The 22,528-nt window shown below is 56.2% G+C and overlaps 1 protein-coding gene across 1 annotated transcript in view; it reads right to left on the bottom strand.

The window, feature by feature from the left end:
• Nucleotides 1-22,245, bottom strand: part of GALNT9 (polypeptide N-acetylgalactosaminyltransferase 9) — a 75,688-nt gene extending 53,443 nt beyond the window's left edge. The window contains exon 1 of the mRNA XM_064481351.1: nucleotides 21,625-22,245. Coding sequence (XP_064337421.1) covers nucleotides 21,625-21,865 — 241 coding nt within the window. The 5' untranslated portion in view covers nucleotides 21,866-22,245. The remainder of the gene's footprint in view (nucleotides 1-21,624) is intronic.
• Nucleotides 22,246-22,528: the final 283 nt, after the last annotated feature.

The raw sequence follows: 22,528 nt of genomic DNA on the forward strand, positions 1-22,528 counted from the left end.
GTATTTCTTCCGATTGAAAAGGTCATAAATTTGATACAACATTGTAAAAAGACTATAACTCAATAGAAAATGTTTTTTTAAAAAAAAAGAAAAGGTCATGAATACTTATTGCAGAACATTCTGGAAACCCACACAAGGGGCCGCCCAGGATCCCTGTCCACAGGGAAACCAGGATCCATATGTTAGTGCTCTGTGTTACTCTGTGTTACTTTTATAAGATTCCCTGTAACAGTTCCAACTGAATTCAGTAAACACACATAATGTATATACAAGCCTGCGCTCTGTTCGTATCACTGCATCTTAAGCATTTTCTTATGTCACTAAGGATTCTGCATGAACATTGCTTTTTATGCCTGCAAACATGAAGTCTCCTCCTGTGGCTGTACCATTTATTCCTTCATCCACGCATCAAAAATGTACAAAGTGTCTCAAATGCCCAGAGTCGGGCCGGGTGCTGGGGGTCGGTACCCAGGGCCCTCAAGGGGCTCGCGGTCCAGGCAGGAGACGGTACATAAACAGGTGATCACGGGACAGTGTGCTGAGGCCAGCCACGGTCACGGGGAGTGATGCAGGGCAGCTGACTCCGCATTTTGGTGGGGGCCTGGGGGGTCAGATACGGTTTCCTGGAACCTCCAGAGGCTCTTGCTTTGAGCCTGCAGGAAACGGGACCCCCTGAAGGGGCAGGCGCAGGGGTGGAGGGGCCTTGGAGGGGCCGTGCTGAGGCTGATGATCTGGCAGTGGTGTCCAGGTGGGAGAGGACGAGAGCTCCCTGGGGACAAGACGGCCCGTGGACACGGATGGCCTCATACCTCCGTCTCACCCACCTCCCGCCTCCCACTTGCGCAGACCCTCTCTAGTTCTTTCAAGAACCAGCCTCCTCACACATGATGTGGCCGTCACCCACGTGGCCTGCCCTCTCCACCGCAGGGTTCCAATCAGATACCTGACTGGCCAACAGTGTGCATGTGTCCCAAGTGGATTAATAACCAGGAGGGACCACCCCCTTCTGTGATACCTTGAGCGCCAAGAGCAAGGGTTTGAGGGCCATCTTTGTCTACACAAAGGGAGGCTGCCCACTCAGGTGTGCTCCAGCCCAGCCCAGGTGGGTGACCCACTCATGCGCACTCCATCCACGCCCAGGTAGATAGACAGGAGCTGGGCTGGCCAAGGCAGAACAGGGCCTGAGGCCCGGCACCGGGGCCTGGTGGGTGGGTGGGTGGCTCTCCCAGTGGCCCGGGTGTCTGGGACTCCAGGTGGAGGGGGCAGAGGAGGGTCCTGGGCTGTAGGAAGCAAGTTGTCCAGGTCCGGGTGGAAAGAAAGGCTCCGAGGAGGCAGACACAACTTGAGGGCCCTTTCCTATCCGAAGTCCCACCGTGCGTCTGACAGTGGAGTGCTCACGGGGGCACCCACGTCTTCCAGGACATCCTCTGCTCTGGTTCTCTGGCTCGGGGATGACACCTCTGGTGAAACACTGTTGGTCTCAGAGGCAATGATTTGACTTTCCAGAGGAAAAGCAGTTTCTGTTTGAGAGTCGGGGTGAACACAGGGCCCCTCCCCCTCACATCCATCACCACTGTAGTGGGAAGAGGTCACAACCCCAAGCTGTCATGCTTTCACGGAACAGTCACCTGAGGCTCCTGCCCTGTGCCCTGAGGGAGTGCACTTTTCTAACCACAAGAGATAATTTGGAGACATCACAGCGAGGGGCCGCTACCTCGGGGAGCGGGTGTGAGGCACTGTTCACATGCAGAGACCGATTCAGGGCTCGGGGGCAGGACGTCGGGGCAGGGGGGGGACTCGGGAGCTGCGGTGAGTCGCTTGGACCACGTTTCCCAGATGCGTTCTCTTGATGTGCCCTGAGAAAAGCGACGATGGAAGTTCACCATAAACAGGGACTGTCTCCCGGCCTGTGCTGTGGGGCAGTAGGGAATGGTGGGGACTGGGGCGGCGAGCACACGTGCTCCCCCTGAGGGGCCCCCGCTCCAGATCTAACGGGTCCAAAGATGCCGGATCTTCTAGACTTTCAAGAGAACGCAACACAGATTCTCGTCTATAAATATCAACAACTCATTCATATCTGGGGAAATAAGTCACATCAGGTTAACAAAGAGGGTCTACATCTGTCAGCTGGCCAGGACAGGGGTGACAGGCTAAGAAATGCTTCCCAAGGACACCAGGTTCTGTTCCCCAGAACCAGTGGATGTGGTGCCTTAAACGTACGTGAGACTGTGCGGGTGAGATTAAGTCAAGAACCCTGAGATGGACCAGGACCCAGGACCCAGTATCCAGGACTAAACGCCATCACAAAGATCCCTGGACAGAGACGGCTGGGGAGACTTGACACAGACAGAGAGGGGGCGTGTTACGTGGCGGCAGAGTGGAGGGACTCGGCCAGCTGCGAAGGAGGAAGGAGGAGTGCCTGGGGCCCCGGGAAGCTGGAAGAGGCAGGAAGGATCCCACCAGGAGCCCTCGGAGAGCTCAGCCCTGCCCACACTCTGACTTTAGCCCAGGGAAACCCATTTTGGGCTCCTGACCTGTGAGAGAATAAATCTGTGCTGTGTCAAGCCGCCCAGCAGCGGTGCGTTGTCACGGCGCCCGGGAAATTAACACAATAGGCCGAGTGGCTCTAACTCAGGTCCGGGTCCTTCCTCCCTCGCTCCTCTGTCCTGGGTCCTGACGGCCCCAGGATGGGTCAGGGGACCAAGGACAGTGTTGCCAGAGACATGCCCGGCAGGACTGGGGTCTTGGGCACGGTGTGCTCTCACCAGCCCTTCTCAGTCGCCCTGGGCTGGGCAGTCAAACCTTTTCGTCTGCAGTCAGCCCACGTGAACTGCGGTGCCCCAGGGGTGGCAGGAGCGCAGACTTGTCAGATGCAGGGGTCTGAGGGGCGGAAAGCGTCTGTCGAGAAGCCGCGTGAGCTGGGTGGCGGCAGGGCCGGGCCTGGAGCCCAGGAGTGAAGCTGTCCCTGGTACCCTGGCTCCTGGAGTGCAGGTCCAAGCCCTGGACCAGGGGATTCTTCAGGAGTCTGGCCCCCAGAACCTCAGGGCAGCCAGAGAAGGCACAGGCCCCTGGGCCCTGGCTGGGGCTGGCTGATGAGCGTGTCTGGGGGACTCAGGAACCTGCATGCCCAGGCTCCCCACGCACGTGGATCCACTCTGCAGGGTGGGCATAGGGGACTCGCTCACCCTTGCCTGCGACGAGGTTGGTGCAGAGGGTACCCACCGGGAGCTTGGAAAGGCATGGCTGAGGCACAGCCACTGCCCCCACCATGCCTCAGGACCCTTGGGGCGCTGGCCCCCAGCAGCGGCTCATGCAAGTCTGGACACAGCAGAGGAGCAGCTGACATGGGGGAGCCACGGGAGCTGGCGGCGGGGACCAAGTCTCAGAGGCACCGCCTCGGGGCCGCTGGCATTGTTTACCGCACGTGGTCCTCTCTGAAGCCCACCCAAGTAGGTTTTATGTGGATGGTCCTCCAGCTCCTTGGGAACCCACCCGGCAATCTGGCCGCATAGGTCTGCTTCTCCGCAGGGCAGCCGAGGGCCCCGCCCCTTCCTTTCGCAGGCCCTCCCTACGGGAGATTGAGAGGTTGTGCCCTGGTTTAGATGGATGGAGGGGTGGTGGGTTGAGTGGTGGCCCCCAAAGCATTATTCAGGAACTTGTGAATGTGGCCTTATTTGGAAACAGCGACTTTGCAGCTGTAACTAAATCAAGGACTTTGAGATGAGATCATCCTGGATTAGGGTGGGTCTTGAATCCAACAAGGGTCCTTAAAATTTAGAGAGGGCTCAGAGGAACACATACAGGAAAGGCTGCATGACCATGGAGACAGAGATTGGAGTGAGGCACCCACAAGCCAGGGAGCACCAAGAATGGCCAGGAGCCACTAGAAGCTGGAAAGAGGCCTGGAACAGATTCTCCCTCAGTGCCTCCAGGAGGAATCAACCAGCGGACACTTTGATTTTAGGCTTCTGGCCTCCAGCGCTGTGAGGGGCTGACCTTGCTGCTAGAATGACGTGTGACCGAGATCTGTCAACAAGGTTTAAGTGGAATTTGCCAGGTGGAATTTCTGGGAAATGTATCTGAGAGGCACAGACTCAACTGGTATACGTGGGGCTTGGGGGGGAAATTTTTCCCCTTTTATCTACAGTCCTTCCCCCTTTCTCCTAGTGAGAATGAGGGCTCAATGCTTGGGGCTGGGGCAGCCATTGTGTGACCATGAGGTTTAACGTCACACAATAGGAATTCAGATGAAATTGGGCTCTTGAGGACATCTACCAGCCCCCTGGATTTCATGTTCCGTGGGAAAAACAAATCACAACGCAGTGAGGTCATTTTAGTCGGGCTTTGTCAGGACTCCGAATTCTCCACCCAGAGAAGCAAGCGGGTAAGCGTTAGGAATGAGAGGACACTGTAACAATAAGGGCCAGGTGGCCTTCCCCAGCACGCAGCCCCCGCCCAAGAAGGACCTGGCTGGCCATCCCAGGCAGAGAGCCGCCCAGGGACACAGACAGAGCTGTCAGCTCCCAAGGAGCCCCCTCAAACCCCCTCTCCCGCAGCAGTCATTTCACACTTGGCCAACCCACTCCTTCCCGCACAGAAACCTGGGGTGTGTGGGTGGCTGCGATTTTTCAACTTGGAAGGAAGTGTGGCTTTCAAGCTCCCAGTTTCTCTTTGAGTCACTGATTTCCATCTGTCACAGTGACTTAAGCCAATATTCCGAGAGAGGAAACAGCCCCAATGGAGAGGCTGCCGGTCACAAGATAATCTGAGAGGAAGAGGCAGAGTGAAGATGCCTTCGGGAAGTGGGGAGGCTGGGCGGGCCTGTAGGGTACGGCTCTGGTGTCAGGACACCCCTGGGGACACACGGCCACCGGCGGCCTAGAGAAGGGGACTCTGTCTGCAGGAGAGACAGGCCCCTGTGAAACCGCTAAGGATGTTAGATTTAAAACAACAGAAACAACATCAATTGTGAAAAAGCAGAAAGCAGCTGACAGGACGGACGTGAAGAACGATGGGGACCCGGGAGACGTGTGAGTCCGGGGCTCGCTTCGTCCCCAGAGGACGCTCTGACCTGCAGACTTGAGGGCTCAGAGGAGAGGAGGGCAGAGGGCCAGATGGACCCCATGTGGGGCTCAGATCTTGAAGGGGGTGGGAGGGGCTCTACCGAGCCCCAAGGAGCAGACACAGATGCTGTCCATCCGGGCCTCCAGCCAGGCCACAGATTCATGCTTCCCGACAATGACCGGCACGGAGCAAACACACCAGGACAGAATAGGACAGAAGCTTCGGACGGGAGCTGCCGGACAGTGGGTCCTCTCAGTTCTGCCCTCCGATCAAAGAGGCCATCAGCCTCCTCTCCAGATGAAGCCCAGTGAGCAGGACCGGATGGTTTGCAGGAGAGCCAGCCGCCGTCACCCACCCCCGGGCTCCAGGCAGTGTCCTTCCCGTGCCAGCGACCTTGGCGGGCGACTTGGTGGAGTGTAGGGAGTGGGGGTGGGGGAGGGTGGCCGCGGCAGAGAACAGAACATCCTGCTGGCTCTGGCTTCTCTCTCTCTCTGCGCCCTTTGAGAATTTAGGCCAATTTAACATGCCTGACTATTAATTTTGATGATTACAAAGCGGAGATAAAGGTGACAGCCCCTGGTTTGCCTCTGTAGATAATGTCCCTCCCAGCTTCAGTTCCATCCCCTCTCGCCAAACACAACGGCTAATTTCATTACAGACGGGTCTTTTAAGATTCCCCGGGGACTCAAACCCATCACATATTGTCAATAGCGGGAAGGCAGCCTGCCCTTCCGAAACTCAGGAGCCATGAATATTTCGTAAAACACGACAATACCTGTAAAATATATCCTCACTGAGGCTAATACCAGATTTGATAAATCTTCCGACATAACACTTGTGTTCAACTAATATGCATATTTATGGGGCCAAAGCCTGGGAGATAAGGAATGACGGGGAGCATCTGGCAAAACGGATGTCCTGGCTCTCTCACTCTGTGACGCACATGGGGCCGTGGAGATCCCCCAGCCGGTTCCTGGCAGGAATGAGTGCCAGCTTGCCCCAGGTCTGGGCCTGATTGTGGCTAGGGAGGGGGTATGAGGGGCATTTGGGTGTCCTGTCACCTCAGTGACCACCTGGCTTAAGTGACGCTGCCCAAGAGGGTCCGGGTGGCCGGACCCGGACGCCCACTGCAGCCTCTGGTGGTGGATGCCCCTGGCTCTGGCAGGCTCAGTTCTGGGCTCCTTCCTGAGTGCAGAATCTCCCAGGAAGGGCTGGTGCCCTGGGCCAACCCAGTTCTGGGGCCACAGGCAGGAGACCTCGGAGCCCACACTTGGGTCCCCAGGGGGTGGAGAGTCTGGGGCACTTGCTCGTGCTGAAGCCCGAGAACCTAGTGCATAGTAGGTGCTCGGGCAGTGCTTGTGGATGGATGGATGGATGGATGGATGTGTGAATGAATGAATGCATGAGTGAATGGGCCACCGCAAGCCCCCAACCTGAAGGAGACAGAGCTGGCACTGTGGGTGCTGCCCTCGAGCTCCTTCCTGAGACGGTGACCTTCCAGACAAGGAATGACGGACAAGCACAAGAGATCACGCCAACCTTGCAAATGCAGAGGGCCACAAGGCTTGGTACCTCCCCTCCCCAGCCCCGCCCGGCTCAGTCATCTTGGGCATGGTCCTGGAGGCTGAAAGTCCAGGTCAACCTGGCTCCTAGTGAGAACCCTCTTCCTGGCTTGCAGACGGCGGCCTTCCTGCTGTGTCCTCAGTGGTCTCCTTGGTGTGTGCCCACAGATCTCTGTCTCCTCGTCTTGTAAGGCCACGGATCCCATCAAGGGGACCCCGGCATGAACTCACCTAACCCTCGTCATGTCCCAGAGGCCACACCTCCTAACACCATCCCACTGGGGTTAGTGCTTCAACAAAAGAATTTGGGGGACACAGACATTCAGTCCATTGCATTCCATCCCCGGACCCCCAAATTCACATCCTTCTCTCAAGCAAACTACACTCCCTCCATCCAATAGCCCCGTAAGCCTTAATCCATCCCAGTATCCACTTGGAAGTTTAAAGCCTTCTCTAAATGTGTATCAGCCGTGCACGTCCCCTCAGATTGGAGCCACCCGGACAGAGCCAGGGAGAAACGGCCCTTCCTCGGGCAGCTGTGGGGCTGGGCTCTCCACCTCCTGGAGCCAGGACAGGGGCGGAGTCCCATCTCTCATTTTCTTCCTGGTTCAGCCCCTGTCCCCTCACCTATTTACCCCAAACAAAGCCAGAACATATTCAAGCTGGTCCTGCTTGGGGGCTGGAGCCAAGCTACCAAAATCCAAACCCCACGTTTGCTCATGTCCTAACTTTAGGCGAAATACTCGCCTTCATGTGTTTCAGTTTCCCCATCTGAGTGAAGTGGACAGTGCCCCCGCCCAGGGCTGCTGTGGGCTGAACAGGACAGTGTGTGTGACACTTGGGATGATGGATTATCACATTATTTGCCCTTTTGGCAACACACACAGTCAAATGTCTCCTGACACGGGAGCTGTTCTCATGGCTTTGCTGTTTGGGTCTCTCCCACCCACATTTAGCAACCCAGCCACTCCCACCAAGACGTGACAGTCCTGGACCCCTTGTCAAGTGCCTCCGTGAAGATTCGAGGTCAGAGGGGTGGCAGGTGCAGCCGGATGTGGGCAGGTACGACGCAGGCACGGTGCTCGGGCAGAGGGAACGGAGGGCCAGGCAGGACTGCAGCAGAAGGCTAGATAGGGGTCTGGTAGGGTCAGGGATGGTCTGCAAGGCTCCAGTCTGCAAGACCACTGCCCCCTGGCCCAGCGTCTTGGCTGTGTGAGCAGCGTTGGCCACTGAGTCAGGTTAGCTCAGACTGGCAGTGCCCGTCCCCAGACCCACCCTCAGAACCGCCCTCGACTGCTCCAAGCTCACTGAACACAGCTCTGTGGCTTCCTGGCTCCTCCCTAGGGCTAGAGTTAGACCAGAAACAAGGGTGGGGAGCCTGTGGGGCCCAAGAGGTATTCCTCTAATCCCCAGGGCCCTAGGCTGGGGGCAGGGTCCTGGGCCAGGAAGAGCTGCCTTGCAGAGAGAAGACACCTGATGTAAGGTGGCCCTGCTTGAGGACCAGTGGGTCCCTGCTTCTTGAGGCCTTCTGACCCCGAAGACCCCCAGGTCAGGGACAGAGATCTCCCTTCCAGTGGCTGGGGGGGCCTCAGAAGTGAGATGAAGAAGGCCTCGAACTGGGCGGGGTGATTTCCGCAGGACTCAAAACCACCTGTCTTTCCTCCTCATCTCTCTGGACGGCTCTCTGGAGATCTCTCCTCTCCCCTCCAGCCACCTGGAGTCTGCTCTGATTTCTGCAGCCCCAGGAAGAAAACAAGGCTTCCTGCAGCCCCGGGCAGTGCCCAGTGCTGTGTCTCCACCCCAAAGGTGGAACGCCCTTACGCCAGGGCCACGCCAGATGTGAGGTTGTCGACCCCACACCTCTGCCAGGCCAGCTGTCCACCTCCACAAGTGTGCACTGGGGCCCGAGCCGCCTCCCTGGCCTTCTGTCCTCCTCAGCCATTCCAGATACCATCTCCCTTTCTCAGTGCTCAGCTTTGCTCACTCTATGGGGTCTCCTCGCATATTCACCCATCCACCTGTCCATCATCCAACCACCTTCCCACCCATCCACTCCTCCATGCAAACACCCTTTTCCTTCCTCCCTCTGCCCATCCATAAATCCATCCACCCGTCCTGTGAACAAATATTTACTGAGAAATGGTTACTGTGAGGCATCATGTTACTCATCTGTCTAAATTCTGCCCCACTTCAATTCTTTTCCTTCCATTGCCTTTACTCGCATTTCTGAGGACCTACTGTGTGTCGGGCACTTTCACGTGCATTATCTCATCTAATCTCAAAATCCTATGGAAGAATGGAAGTGCTCTGGATGATCATTCTTCCCATTTCACAGATGGAAAAACCCAAGCTCAATGGGGGGAACTGTCTGGCCAAGGTCACTCAGTCGGGGTTTGAACCCAGATCCAGCAAACTCCAATGTGCAGCTCCAACCTCCTCCTCTTCCATGAAGCCCACCTGGCTTTCAACACAACCCCAGAACCCATCCCCACCGTCATCTCTTTTGTCACTGATAACTTGCTGCCTTAGAAAACAGATGATGCCGGGAGGGTGGCTGCCTCCCTCCTACCCGGCTATAAACACTCAGAAGAAGGCACCCAGGCTCCGAGCTCTGGGCACACACTCCTGAGCCCTGTAGAACAGCCTTGTTCTATGAATAAAGTATGAATTGGATTAAACCATCTCCCTGATTTCCCCTCCGCAACTTCCCGTGAAAGCGTTACTCATCAGGGGTGAGGCTGCCTCAGAAAGGGAATTACAGGCTGAGGTGGTGAAGTTGGGGTGGGAAGGTCAGGGGGCTGTGGATGAGCAGAATGAGGTCAGCGCTGATCGAAGTCAGCTGGGCCGTCCCTGCTGAGTGGAAGCCACATGCCAGGCATTGCCTGAGAGCTCATATGTTCCCTTCACTTCTCACAATAATACTGTGAGATAATTGCTATTTCAACCCATTTCATAGGTGAAGAAACTGAAGAGCAAAGCTGTGAAGGTCTCAAGGAGCAGGGCAGCCCACCCAGGTGGCCTGGCTCTGCAGCCACGTTTCAGCTGCCACCCTCTGCCTCCACCAGGGAAGATAAGCTTGTCTGCTTCCCTGTGTCCACTGCTAAGTGCTCAAGCATGTGGAATATTAATGCATTTCCCGCAGTCTGCTCAAATGGTGTGAAAACAGTCCCTTGCATCACCCAGGCACTTTTCATTACTTTCTTACTCTGAAATAAAATCGAGGCTTGCCGGGTTTCAGGTGGGGGCTGCACACACAGCTGGCTTGACTGAGCTATTCTGTTAAAAGTAAAAGGAGTCATTTCGACGTAGGAGGAAGGAGGTGTAAGCCCTCGCCACCGAGCTTACCAAGCTGATGTCCTCCCAGCCCAACCCCAAGGAGGCAGTCCAGGGCAGGGGCTGTGGCTCCTGCATGCCTGGGTCCAAATCCCACTGCTACCATTGAAGGGCCTGACCGCACTTGGCCCTGGTCTCCTCATCGGTGAATCAAGGATCATCTCCTGCACAGGCTGCTGTGAGCACCAGACATGGTCACGGACCTCAGGACTTGACATGGAATGTCCATCTTGGTTATTGTTACCATCGGGTGAGCATCAAACATCTCAGAACAAGTTCTAACCAACGTCTAGTACTCTATGCTGGGGCTGCGAGCAACCCCTGTCCTGGGGTCTCACCCAGAAACGTGCAGGCTGAGAGGGGGTCAGAGTGTGGGAAGGAGGGCAGCCTTTCACCCTGAGAACACTCTCCAAAAGGCTGCATCATTTTCAGGGTGGAGGTAAAGGATGATGGGGAGACGGTGCTGGAGATGACGTGGTGTCCAAGGTGAGAATCCCGGAGGAGCCACAGCTGGCCAGGCAGCCCCCCACCAATGCCCACCTCACCCTTGAAGCCAGCTAGATCTTTCCTCAACCTCCCCCCGCTCCCTCGGAGAAGACCTGTGGGTGAACTGCCCTTAGGGGGAGCAGAGGCAGGGGACCAGCTCCCCTCAGGGCTGGGAGGTGGCAAGACAGATCCAGCGACAGCTCCTCCCGGTGCAGACACTTGCAGCCCTCAGGCCCTCAGCACCTTCCCCCAGTCTCCCGCCTGCCCTGTGAGGGGATCCCCCATCCGGTGGACATCCACCTCCACCTTACAGGCCAGGGGTTCTCAGTCCAACGGACCCACTGTCCCCATTTCATAACACACATTCTGTAATGCCTCCTCTTCTGAAAAACATAGATAATACATAGCCAGACATACACTTAAAAAAAATCCATTTAGTTCTATAGTTATTTTTAAAAAAGAAAGGAAGGACGGAGGGTGGGAGGAGTGGGGAGGAAGGTGACTTGCACTTCTCTGCCTCAGCCATGACTTTATTTCCTGCTTCCCTGAGAAAATAGGAGAAAATGACATCTCATCTCCCCGCCCCTCAACCCTGAGTCACCTGCCTGCAGGCCCCCTGCCCCAGAAGCCCGCCTGGGAGGAGCTGTCCGAGGAGCTAGCCAGGCCCGGCCTCCCATGCTGGGGTCTGGCCCTCTCACCTGCCCCTCTCCTCCCCTCTCACCTTATTCCCATCTTGGAAACAGCGCCCTTTGCCAGCCCCACCTCCCTCTGCAGGGCCAACCCTCATTCATCCTCCTTTACAGCAATAGTTCTCAGTGGGGGGCGCGGGTGCCCCCAAGGGACATTTGGCAATACATTTGTGGTTGTCACAACTGGGAGGTGGGTGCTACCGCACCTGGTGGGTGGGGGCCAAGGACACTGCTCCTGCTCCGTGTTCCTCACTGCATGGCGCCCCGCCACTGACAATTATCCAGCCTCAACACCAGCAGTGCTTTGCTGCAGCGCTCTGTGCTGGACACCTCTAATTCCATCCGACCCGCACCTAAACTGACTTTATCCAGGTCACCTCCACCCTGTGGGGCCAGTGGTCAGCCCCCAGTGCTCACTGTGTGTGACCCATCAAAGCACTTGGCAGGGCTGGTCCCCTGGAGTCCTAGGACAAGACACTGGCCTGCCTCTCCTGACAGAGTCCCAGCTCGGGACTCGGCTGACTTGTGTCTTCTCCATCTGCACTCACTCCCTGGTCTAGGCAAGATCGTAAGGCTGTGTGGGTGTCGGCATCTGCATGTGGGTAACTCCAATTTTGTCCTCCTAAAAGTCGTGTGCTGAAGCCCTAACCCCAATGTGACTGCATCTGGAGAAGGGCCTTAGGGAAATAATTAAGATTAAATGAGGTCACTGGAGGGCCCTAATCTGATAAGGCTGTGACCTTACTGAGGGAGAACACCTTGTACTCAGAGAAGAGGCTGTCCACAAGCCAGGAGAGAGTTCTTACCAGAAACCAGCCATGTCAGCACCTTCCTCTTGGTCTTCCAGCCCCCCAGAACTGTGAGAAAACAAGTTTCTGTTGTTTAAGCCGCTCCGTTTGTGGTACCTTGTTACAGCAGCTGGAGTGGACTCATACAGCTTCCAAATGTGAGTCTCCAACACAGACTCCCCCAAACGGCTTTCCAGCCATTCCCCACAATACACGGGGCACACTCTGCCTCAGGACCCTTGCACTTGCTGGGCCTGGGGCTCTCTCCCATAGGCTTCTGCAGGTCATATCGTCTCCTCTCCCTTTCAGTCTTCACTTCAAAGTCCCTCTCTTCCTGAGGCCTCCCCTGGGCACCTAGCAGAGAGGCCAGTGCCTCCCCCCAACACTTCAGCCTCCCTGTCTTCTTTTGCTCCCTAACACATGTCTGTACTCAGCAGTCTGTGTATTTTGCTTACTGTGGCTAGCAGAATCACAGCCCCTCAAAGGTGGTCACATCCCAGCCCCCAGAACATGGGAATGGGTTAGGTTACATGGCAAAGAGAATTAAAGTCACTCATCAGCTGACTTTGAGCTGGACTATCTGGGTGGGCTGAGTGTCACCATAAGGGTCCTTAAAAGTGGAAGAGGTGGGCAAAGAATTGAGGGGGGAGATGCGACTTTGGGAGAACAGCACAGAGAGGAGAAATTCTGCTGGACTTGGAGACCAAGTGAGGACCACGCAGGACAAGGGTGCTTGAACACTGGGGAAAAGGCAAGAAAACAGATTCTCCTGGAGCCTTTGCTGGGACCCCTCCTTTTAGCCCCGGGAGACCCGTGTCAGACTCCTGACCTGCAGCAGGGCAGAAGAAAGCTTTCATCACATAACTCGAAGTGCACTGCATTCTCGGACCAAGGGGTCTGTACTTCTACAAATATTAGTATATTTGGACCACTACTTCTACAAATTCCATTACTGCTTGTGAACAGCACAATTACTTAAAAGCATTAACTTGTTATACACAAACTTCTAAAATATGCTACAATTATGGTAACCTTGCGTTGAGATTTCTTTTTTTTTTTTTTAACATACTTGGAAGCTCACAAACCAGCTGTGGACTGAGTCCATCTCAGCCTCCAAGAGGTCCCATCCTGGCAAGTCAGTCCACACACAATTAGGACATTTAGGACCTCCCCTTGTGCCAGCCACTGCCACCTGTCCCCCACGGGACCAGCCCTCTGGGCACAGCTGCCCCTCCAGCCTTGCAGCCAAGTATCATTTCCAACCAGGGCAGGGAAACTAAGGGAGTAAGAAGGGGGCTGCTCTGGGCCGGCCAGGAGGCTGCAGGCGCGGCTACAGGAGTAGGAAGTGAGGATTCAACGCAGGCCTGGCACAGGGTAGATCTCATTATTTCTCTGGCGCACCGCCAGGACATGGGACAGCATTTTAAAGAACAATTGTACTTGGGCTCATTTACTTAAAACTAAAATGCCAACAGCTGAGGCTTCTGACCAGGGCCCCTCTGGGCAGGATCTGAGGGTCCCTGCTTCTCGATCAGGCCAGGCAAGCAGTGGGACTGCCCACTGAGATGGACCTGACCCAGGAAGAGAGGCAGGATGGGGTGTGCAGGGAGTGGCCTGGAGGCTGTCACCTGCTGCAACCTTCTTGGGGCCCAGGGGGAAGGGCTGTATCTGCACAGGTGGGTTGTTTTATTTTCATTTATGTTTTATCAGACTGAGAGCCTCTGAAAGCCTTGGAGAGAGTGCTGGGTCCAGACTTCAGCATCTCCCTCATCAGTTCTGACATCATCACTCGATGACCCCAGGGGAGGCCACCTTTCTAGACCAGGTGCTGAGCCCAGAGCCCTCGAGCACCCTGGCCCCACAGCAACCTGAAGTTGCTCTCTCTGCCATCCTGCCTGTGGTGTCTGCGTCTCTGCAGAACGCTCACGTCACATTACTTAACAGCTCTCTTTAAATTGATACACTTTTAAATGAAGTGAATTTGCTTCTTAAATAAGTGATGTATTGCTACCAAAGATAGAAGACCTGTATCATTTGTCCAAAAATGTTAGTCAGTGGGGCACGAAACAGCATGTGGCTATTAAAGTAGAGCTGAATACAGGGCCAGACAAAGATTCTCAGCCTGGGAAGGTCCGTTCCTGCCTTCAAGGGAGATTGGCAAGTTCAGAGCATGTGAGAGGCACATTGCTATTGAATCAAGCCTGTCTTGGTACAATAAGAAAGGGGGACAGAGGACTGATGGGGGACGTTCCTTGGGGTGGCGAACCACCTGGTGCCCGCAGCACCCTGCACCTTGGGCAGTGTGGGCTCAACCATCGTGCCAGGCATGGAGACACTCCCCTTCGCTCAGGCCAACTCCTCTAGCCCCCACTCCACTGAGGTTGGTACTTCCACCATCCCCACTTCACAGACAAGCAAACTGAGGCCAGGCAATATCTGCACGATTCTCATGCCACAGCTGCAGGTGGTGGGGGAGGGGCTACTGGTATTTACTGGGTGCCAGATACCTCAACATCCTGCAACACATGCACAAAGGCTTATCTGGCCCAGATGTCAACAATGCTAGAAGCCCTGACCAAAGGCCCCGGTTCAGTTCACAGGCCGAGTGGGCACAGAACCGTGACCGTCCAGCCCCTCGGATCGTGTGCTGTGACCCTCGTACAGATCTCACTTGGGTCCCACAAGTCTGAGTGAAACCACAGACGTGTTTAAAATCCCAGCCAGCTAGACAGAAGGCACAGACTCCCACGGTCACAGATGAAGTCCGCAGGTTCCTGGCATAGAGAACGTTCACGGTGTCACCCCCTCCCTTAGAGCACAACCCCACGTTCTCCCCAGGGCGGAGGATGCCGAGGGCCCTGCCTGCCTCTCCGTCGTCCCGCACACCATGCTCCTCCCCCATTGCCCTCTCCACTCACGTGGGGGTGCCCCCCCACCTAAATCCTCTCGCCCCCTGGAGGCCCCTCCACTCACATCTCAGCTCAATCTCAGAGGGGAACTCCCTGAGCCCCTCTGAGTTAGTGCCCCCCCCACACAGGCATTTGTCCTCTCGTGGTCTGGAAGCCAGACGGCTAACTCGGTGTCATGGCTGCGCTCCCTCCAGGGGCTCGAGGGGAGGACCCTTCGGCCTCGTCCAGCCTCCAGAGTTGCTGGCATCCCTCGTGCCCTTGGCTTCCTGACGCATCTCTGCCTCTGCCTTCACGTGACCTTCCCTCTTCTGTGCCTGTGTTTCTCCTCGCCTTTTAAGGCCACCATTGACCTTATAAGTCATTGGATTTAGGGCCCACTTCACTCCACTACAACCTCATCTTAACTAAGTTCATCTGCAAAGGCCCCATTTCCAAACAGGGTCACATACTGGGGTCCTGAGAGGACCTGAATTTGGGAGGATGCTATTCAAGCCACACCCCATCTAAAGTGGGGTCCCTGCCCCCCACCCACTTTCCGTCACTCTGCCTTTTCATGGCCTTTCTCTCTGCCTGGAGTCAACTTGCTGACACGACCGTCCATCACCTGCCTCCCTCCCTGGGACGTCAGCCCCGAGAGGCAGGGGCTGCGCCTCCTTCACTCCTGTATCCTGACTTGGCATCAGGAACACGTGGGGAGTGGACAACACAGAGATAAAGGCGCCTCTGCGCTCGTTCCGGAGAGGGGGTCATCTGCTTGCAGAAGAGTTTCCCAGGATCCATCACACGGAGAATCGGCCTCGCCTCTCCCTCCCTGACACCCAGCTATCATCCCTTCCCGGGTCCCTAAGCTTTCTGAGAGCAGAACGGAGAAGCTGACCATGCAGTTCCAAGACCTGGATCCCATTCAGGAATGTCTTCAGTGGGACATCAAATATGGAAATGTACAGAGACTTATTTTTGTCGAGTTTCCAGCCAACGAAGGATAAACTGTCCTTTCAGAAAATAGTCCAGAACCTTTGAAATATGCAGATTGCTGAGCTGAATTGTAAATGCAATCACTTAGCTGCAGCAGACTCCCAAGGCGGGGATCACCACCTGCATGAATTATTCCTAGAAGCCCAGGGCCCCCAGGATTTGCAGTCGTAAGTCTCCGGATGGAGCCAGCCCTGGTGAGGTCCACTCCTCCCAAGGGAATTACATGAGGGGTGTTTACCGCAGGGCGAAGCCTCCTTGCCTCTCGTCCCTCCAAACGCAGGCTCAAGTCGGCTCAGTGCTAACCTCTGTGTCCGGAAGTGGCCTCGACTGTTCTGACTCACTGGTGGTCGGATGGGGTCAGAGCCCAGAACAGCAGGCAGAGGAGCACAGACAAAGGCGAAGGGAAAAAAGCAAAACCAACCCGCTCTTAATCTTCTCAGAGTGAGTGAAATGTAATTGCAGGCGGCTCCAATGGAGGAGAACGGAAAAGGCGACTGGTGTCACACGCCCCAGCTGGCCGTGGCTGGGCTCTGGTTGGAAGTACCAACTATTTTTTCCACTCTCCGTAGTAAATCAACCACACTGGGGCAGCTGTGAGACTGATACGGGGTGGAGGGGGGAAAGGCCAGCCAATCAATGACCTGGGGCAGGGGGGCGGGGGGGATGGCCAGCCAATTAAATGCTGCCATTTTGATGTGAGAACTGCCAGGACCCATGATTAAATCCCGAAGAAACTGTGGCTATTTTTCTGGCCACGGCACTTTAACTGTGGGCATCAGCAAAGCAAGACGTTGTAACTCACAAAGCAGATTCGAGGGGGATGGAGACGGAAGAACTCAGATGGAAAGGCCCCGAATCAGCAGGAAGCCACTTCTGGAATTAGAACTCACAACGAGTGGGGCATGCCTTCTGATGGGACACACATGCCCTAGGAGTGGAATACCTTAAGCATCCTCAGAATGGAACTGCTAATGCTTAGAAGGGGCTCGGAAAGCCCTCTTGAGAAACCAGCACCTTCTACGTGTGCACACAGGGTTCTCAGGGGTAGGCGGGTTGGGACAGGCGTATCACGGGAGGCGAGGACGGGTCCAGTGGGGCTACCAGGTCCTCCCGAGGCTCTCCCATCTCGGCCCCTCCTCCACGACGCTCTCCTGCAGGCTCCACCCACCCCTTCCACTCATCCTTTTGTCATTTGAACAGTACCAAAGGGACACCCACCCTGTGCCTGGACGCCAGAGGGGGGTGCCGCGCTGTCCTCGCGTGGCTTGTGCACTTGTGGGAATTTGGAAACCCTAAGCAAGCACACAGGTAGGAAACCTGTGGACACCTCCCCAAATTCAGCTCCGTGGCTGTGACACCTGCCTGTTGCTACAGTGAGCGCTTCAGGGAAGACAACTGCACGTGGAGGAGATAGCTGCCCCCTCTGCCGCCCGAGGTCCAAGGCAAATGCTGGGTGAGCATCTGGCATTCGCTCTCCATCCTTCTCCTTCTCACCTCCTGATGTCCCCTGGTCCCAGTTCAAATAGGCTTTTATTGTTAAAACTCATGGTGCTCAGACTATTGGTAGGATTTGGGCTTCCTGATCCAAAATCGGGGACTCCCTCCAATGGACGCAGCTTTGGGTACACACGCCTTTAGCAACCTGACAACCTCCTTCCCCTCTCTTCCTGCCCCTGCCTCCAAAAATCTCCCCACAGCACTATCCTCTCAGGCTGCTGCTCTGCTACAGACCTGGGCTTCGCAAAGCGTGGGGCCGGAATCCTGCAAGGACCAGCACGCCGGACAGGACTGGAAGGAGGAAACGGACACGGTGTTAAATAACGTTGACTCACACCGTGAGACTTACTCCCTTATATAATCTATCTCAGCCTCCTGATTTCCTCAAGGAGGAAGTCTTGGCTTCATGCTAATCCAGCCCCTGCACGTGCCTTTCACTTGAGAATTTCCCATTTAACAAAGAGAGGGCAGACCTCTGGCCAGAGCTCTGGTGACAGGCACGTCACGCTGGAATTAAACAGCGTGGCTTTGTTTCCACTGCACTCATTTGCAGAGTCACCTCTTGCCTGGGGGTAAGGTGGTGACTTGCAACTGTCTTTTAAAATAAATTTCTTTTTACACAAAAGCAATCAGTTGTTTAGAGAAAGAGTCATTTGCTCACTCATTTTTTTTTTTTCAAGGTGGAAGAAGTCTTACTGGACTAGGGCACAGGCGCCGGGCTCTGGGCCAAGGTGGCCCAGGCCACGCTTCGTGCCCCCTAGGGCCCAGTGCCCACCAATATTTATGGAGCACTAACTGCATGCAAGGAGCCGCCCTAGACCCTTGGCGCTGGAGCTGTGAACAAAACGGACAAAAATTCCCACCTTCAGGTGAACGACAGCACCGGTATTGTGTACAACATAAAAACAGCAAAGCAGTCCATTTGTGTGACTTTCTCTGAGAGAGCTCAGGGGCAGCAAGTACCTCTTCCCAGAGGAGGGGAGGCGGCCCGCACCCAGACACGTCTCAGGCCATCCTCTGAGAGACCGTAATTGGACTTCCTTTTATTTTAACTTAAAACTTTTGATCAGCGCAGAAAGGTGGATCATTTGGAACCAAGTAAGCTGTTAGCAGCTGCCACCACTAACCTTCTAAACAGCCTCAGGCAAGCCCTGCTGTCTCATTGGCCCTCAGCTTTTCCATCTGTACAATGGGCCCACGGCTTTGACCTCAGACTGTAGCGGGTGTCACAGGGATTTGGCCTGGGGTGGGTCAAGTTGGAGGGGATTAATGCATGTGGGTCTGGAATTCTAGAAATTACCTCCCTCAAAAGCAACCACCAACCCAAACTGAAACCTCAGCACCCCGTCCCAGCTCCAGCTCAGTCTGTGCTCCTCCAGGGCGATGAGAGAGCAGAAGGTCCTGAGCATGCAGTCAACCAGTTGGGGACTATCTTCGCCCTCCCCTCGCTGAGCTTAGAGGTTCTCCAGTTCCCTGTTCGTAAGACTGACTGCGCCAGTCGCAGGCACAGAACCAGGGATGCTGTGCTTTATGTACGATGTAAGAGATTCAGAAGGATGATTTCTGTCTAGAAACATTTTTTCTCGCCCTCAGCACTGAGTTTAGAAGCAAATTCTCGTGCACATAAAGGACGTGACCTCACTGCACCTCCTTAAAGGATATTTCCCCCCAGGGGCCTGTGAATTTGAATCTACACACACTACTTAATAAATCTTTGCTGAGGTCAGCAAGACATCCCAAGTAAAGGTCACTGGACCAGCCGAGGAAAGGGTGTGGGAGAACTGGGAAGAAGGTCCTGCTTCTGTGTCCTGCTCCCTCAGGACAGCCTTTGCATCCCCCCAGCTCCTTCAAGTCAGGAGAAGTATTTCCAGGAAGCATTTCAGGCAAAGGAAAAATAAGCAATAAATCAACTTCATTTAGGCTTCTCCCTCTCCTTTCTAGATTCAGCTGAGTTAGTATTGAGTAGGAGCTCCCAGGAACCTATTTCATATCCCTTGGATCTAAAACACAGCGGGCAGTGATGCAAGGGCAGCGGCTTGCCTCCTCCAGGAAGCATTCTCTTTGCTGTTCTTCAATATCCTTTAACACAGGAATCTGGGCCAGTTTGAAAGGGCGAGCTCTGTTTTCAAACGACTTCTTGTGAACAAGTGTCGACCCTGCTGCTGTACTGTCCTGTCCCTCGGGACCAGCCTGGGATGAGGGTTAGATTGGGGCTCTCTGGTCATTTCCAGGGACAAATCCTGAATGACACCTGGGTAAGACACCTTGCTAGGTGCACGGCCTGAGAGAGGGACGTAAGACAGACTCGTCACAGCAGGGGGTGGAGGGGGAGACGGGCAGACAAAGACAGGAGCAGGGGGACAGATGGAGGAAGGGGTGAGTAAAAAAAGGAGAAAGAAGAAAATTGAGGAGGAGGAAGAGATTTGGAGGAAGGAGAAAAGATTTTTTTAAAAAAGAAGGGAGGAAAAGGAGTGGGAAGAGGGAAGGCAGGAGGGAGGGAGGGAGGAGAGAAGGGGGGAGTGAGGAGGGAGAAACCAGGAGGAGGGGGAGGGACAGGCTGGGGTGGGCCTGGGCATGACACTCCACTTTCCCGAAACGCTTCATTATCTCCTGTCAGTGTCGGGAAAGGTGGCTGAAGGTCCTGGCTTTTTCTGCCACCAAGAATCCTGGTTCCTTCTCACCTTGAAGCATGAAGCGAGGAGAACGGCTCGTGGGGCTGAGCTGGCCGTGGGGATGTTACACAACCCAACGTGCTGCCAATGTTTTTATATAATCTTCTGGTTCTCCCCATAAAACAGACCATAACACCCTGGCAAATACACTTCAATAAAGCCGTGTGCTATTACTGGGGCACACTGCCTTCCCGGAGATGAATCACCACGCGGACGGTCAAGTGGCAGTTGAACTAAAGTTTTCTCCCCTCGAGGCTTCACCTGAATGGGAGAGATCGGAAGGACCACAGAGACTCTGGAAGGACCAAAGTACCTCCAAAGGAAAACCAGGAGTTCAGGGTGTGGAGGAAGTGCCTGGGAAGTCAGCAGATGCTCTGGTCTCCCAGAGTGGCAGGCAAGGCTGCAGGTGACTCCCGCAGCTGCGCGTCACCAGCCTCGGGTTCAGAATCACCGCTCAGAGGCCAGCTGGACCTCGGAAGGAACCCCAGAGACGACCCCCACATCGGGCCGGGGGATGTGCAGAACAAGCCCCACCCATGCAAGCTGGCTCCCCGACACCTCCTTCCAGAGACTGTTACTGACACTTCCTGGGGGCGCTGCTGTGGCTGCCAGTGCAGAAGCCAGAATAGCATGGGACAGAAGGGGAAGGCCACTAATGAGAAAACAGACTTCCCTCCTTCCTCCCTGAACCTCAGCCGAGTGAGCCAGGGGAGCAGCACCGACTTATTCTGCCCCACTGCAGCCCAGAGTGGGAAAGCACTCTTCCTCCCACAGCTGTGCATCGGCTCTGACCCTCCTTGACTCCGACCCTGACTCTCAGGGTGACCCGCACCTGCTGGGGGTGAAACAAGGAGCCCACTCCTGGGAGCTGGGCTTCCTGTAGAAGCTTCCAAGGACGCCAGGCTCCCAGGCACATGGTCCATCTAAGTAATTAACACTGCCAAGCCCCTGCTAGGCCCTTGACGCTATCTGTCTATGAGTCGGAGGCTCACGTCTCACGCCCACAACAACACTTTGTGTAGCGAGCCCTGAGCATCCCCAGGTCGGGAGGTTGAACAGGGCCAATGGATGGGGGACACTTTTCTCCACCAACATTTAAAGAACACCTCTGAAGGGCAGAACTACCGTTCCACCTGTCCCCACTTCTTCACCGAGGAGGTGGAGGGGGTCCAGGCTAAGCCATGATGCATGCAGCTCCTGGACACACACACACACACACAGCGCAGCAAGCCGCCTCACTCTTGGACCTGGGCACTGTCTGCTCTTAAAGCAGGTCTTACAACCTCTAGAAGTTTTCTCAAGTCCCCTCCCCCAGGGAACAAGATGGAGTCCCCTCATGTGTGCTGGTAGGTTGGGGTCCTCAGGTATCCACTGGGCAAGGGAATGAATGAGTGGTCACCCAGGCCAACGCCCTCTGCTGCCCGGAGCCCTCAAAAAGCCCTTCTCTTCCCTATGCGCCTTCTCCCCGATTTACTCCCGAAGCAATGGGAGTTCCATCCCAGCCCTGGCTGGCCTTCAGGCCCCTGGGGTCAGCGCAGGTTCCAGCGGCTGGGCCACAGCGCAGTGTCCCAAGCACCGGGACAGTTCTCCTCCCTCCACGGCTCTCTGCCCAGCGCCTTTGTCCCAAGCGGGGCGCTGGGCCGGCTCACCATTCAGTTGGTTGTAGACTACCTCCTCCAGGTGGTCCAGGCGCTGCAGGATGGCTTCGCGCTCCGCCAGCGCGCCCGCCTTGGCGTGCCGGCTGCGCACCCGGCGGTCGGCGCTGCGCACAATCTGCACCAGCCCCTCTGAGCGGTCCTGCAGGCGGCAGTACACCGAAAAGAGGATGATGCCCACGAACACCAGGATGTTGACCGTCAGCAAAGTTTTGATCTTCCTGGCCACCGCCATGAACGCGGTTGGAAGCTGGGGGCTGCCTCACCCGCGGGGCATCCCCGTGGGCCCGGTGGCCACAAGAGCCTCCGCCTGGCCCGCTGCTTCGGGGACCATGAGCCAGCCCAGCTCGCCGCGGGCCAGAGACTGGGGCGGGAGCCTGCGAGCGAGGGGCTGCGAGCCGGGGGGCTGCAGGCAAGGGCTGCGGGCGGGGGCTGCGGGCCGGCCGCGCGCTCGGCCGCGGGGAGCTGTCCCTTCAGCACCACCCGCGCCCACTCAGCGCGCCCCTCCGCCTCCCGGGGTCCCCACGCGCAGGGGCTGCCCGGCGCCGCGGGCGCAGGGAGCACCCGGCATCCTCCGCAGAGGGGCGCAGCCCCGTCTCGGGAGCGGCGGGGCGGGCCTGGGGGCCCGGAGAAGCGAGGGCAGCGCGGGCCGGCAGGCGCTCGGCTGGCGTGCAGCTCCTGCCCGCCCCGTAGCCACGGCGCCGGTGCGAAGTGACGCGGCCGCCCAGCTCATCAGCATGCACGCGGGGCCCCGCGCCCGCCCCCGCAGGCCCACCCCTCCGGGACCGCCCCCTCCAGGGCCACCTCTACCCCGCTCCACCCCACCCCGCCGGGCGCAAGGTCCGGTGCGCGCTGCCAGCGCCCAAGCAGGGCGGAGTGGGGCGGGGCCTAGCGCTCT

This window comes from Camelus dromedarius, chromosome 31 (genome assembly GCF_036321535.1).
Source record: "Camelus dromedarius isolate mCamDro1 chromosome 31, mCamDro1.pat, whole genome shotgun sequence".
NCBI lineage: Eukaryota > Metazoa > Chordata > Mammalia > Artiodactyla > Camelidae > Camelus > Camelus dromedarius.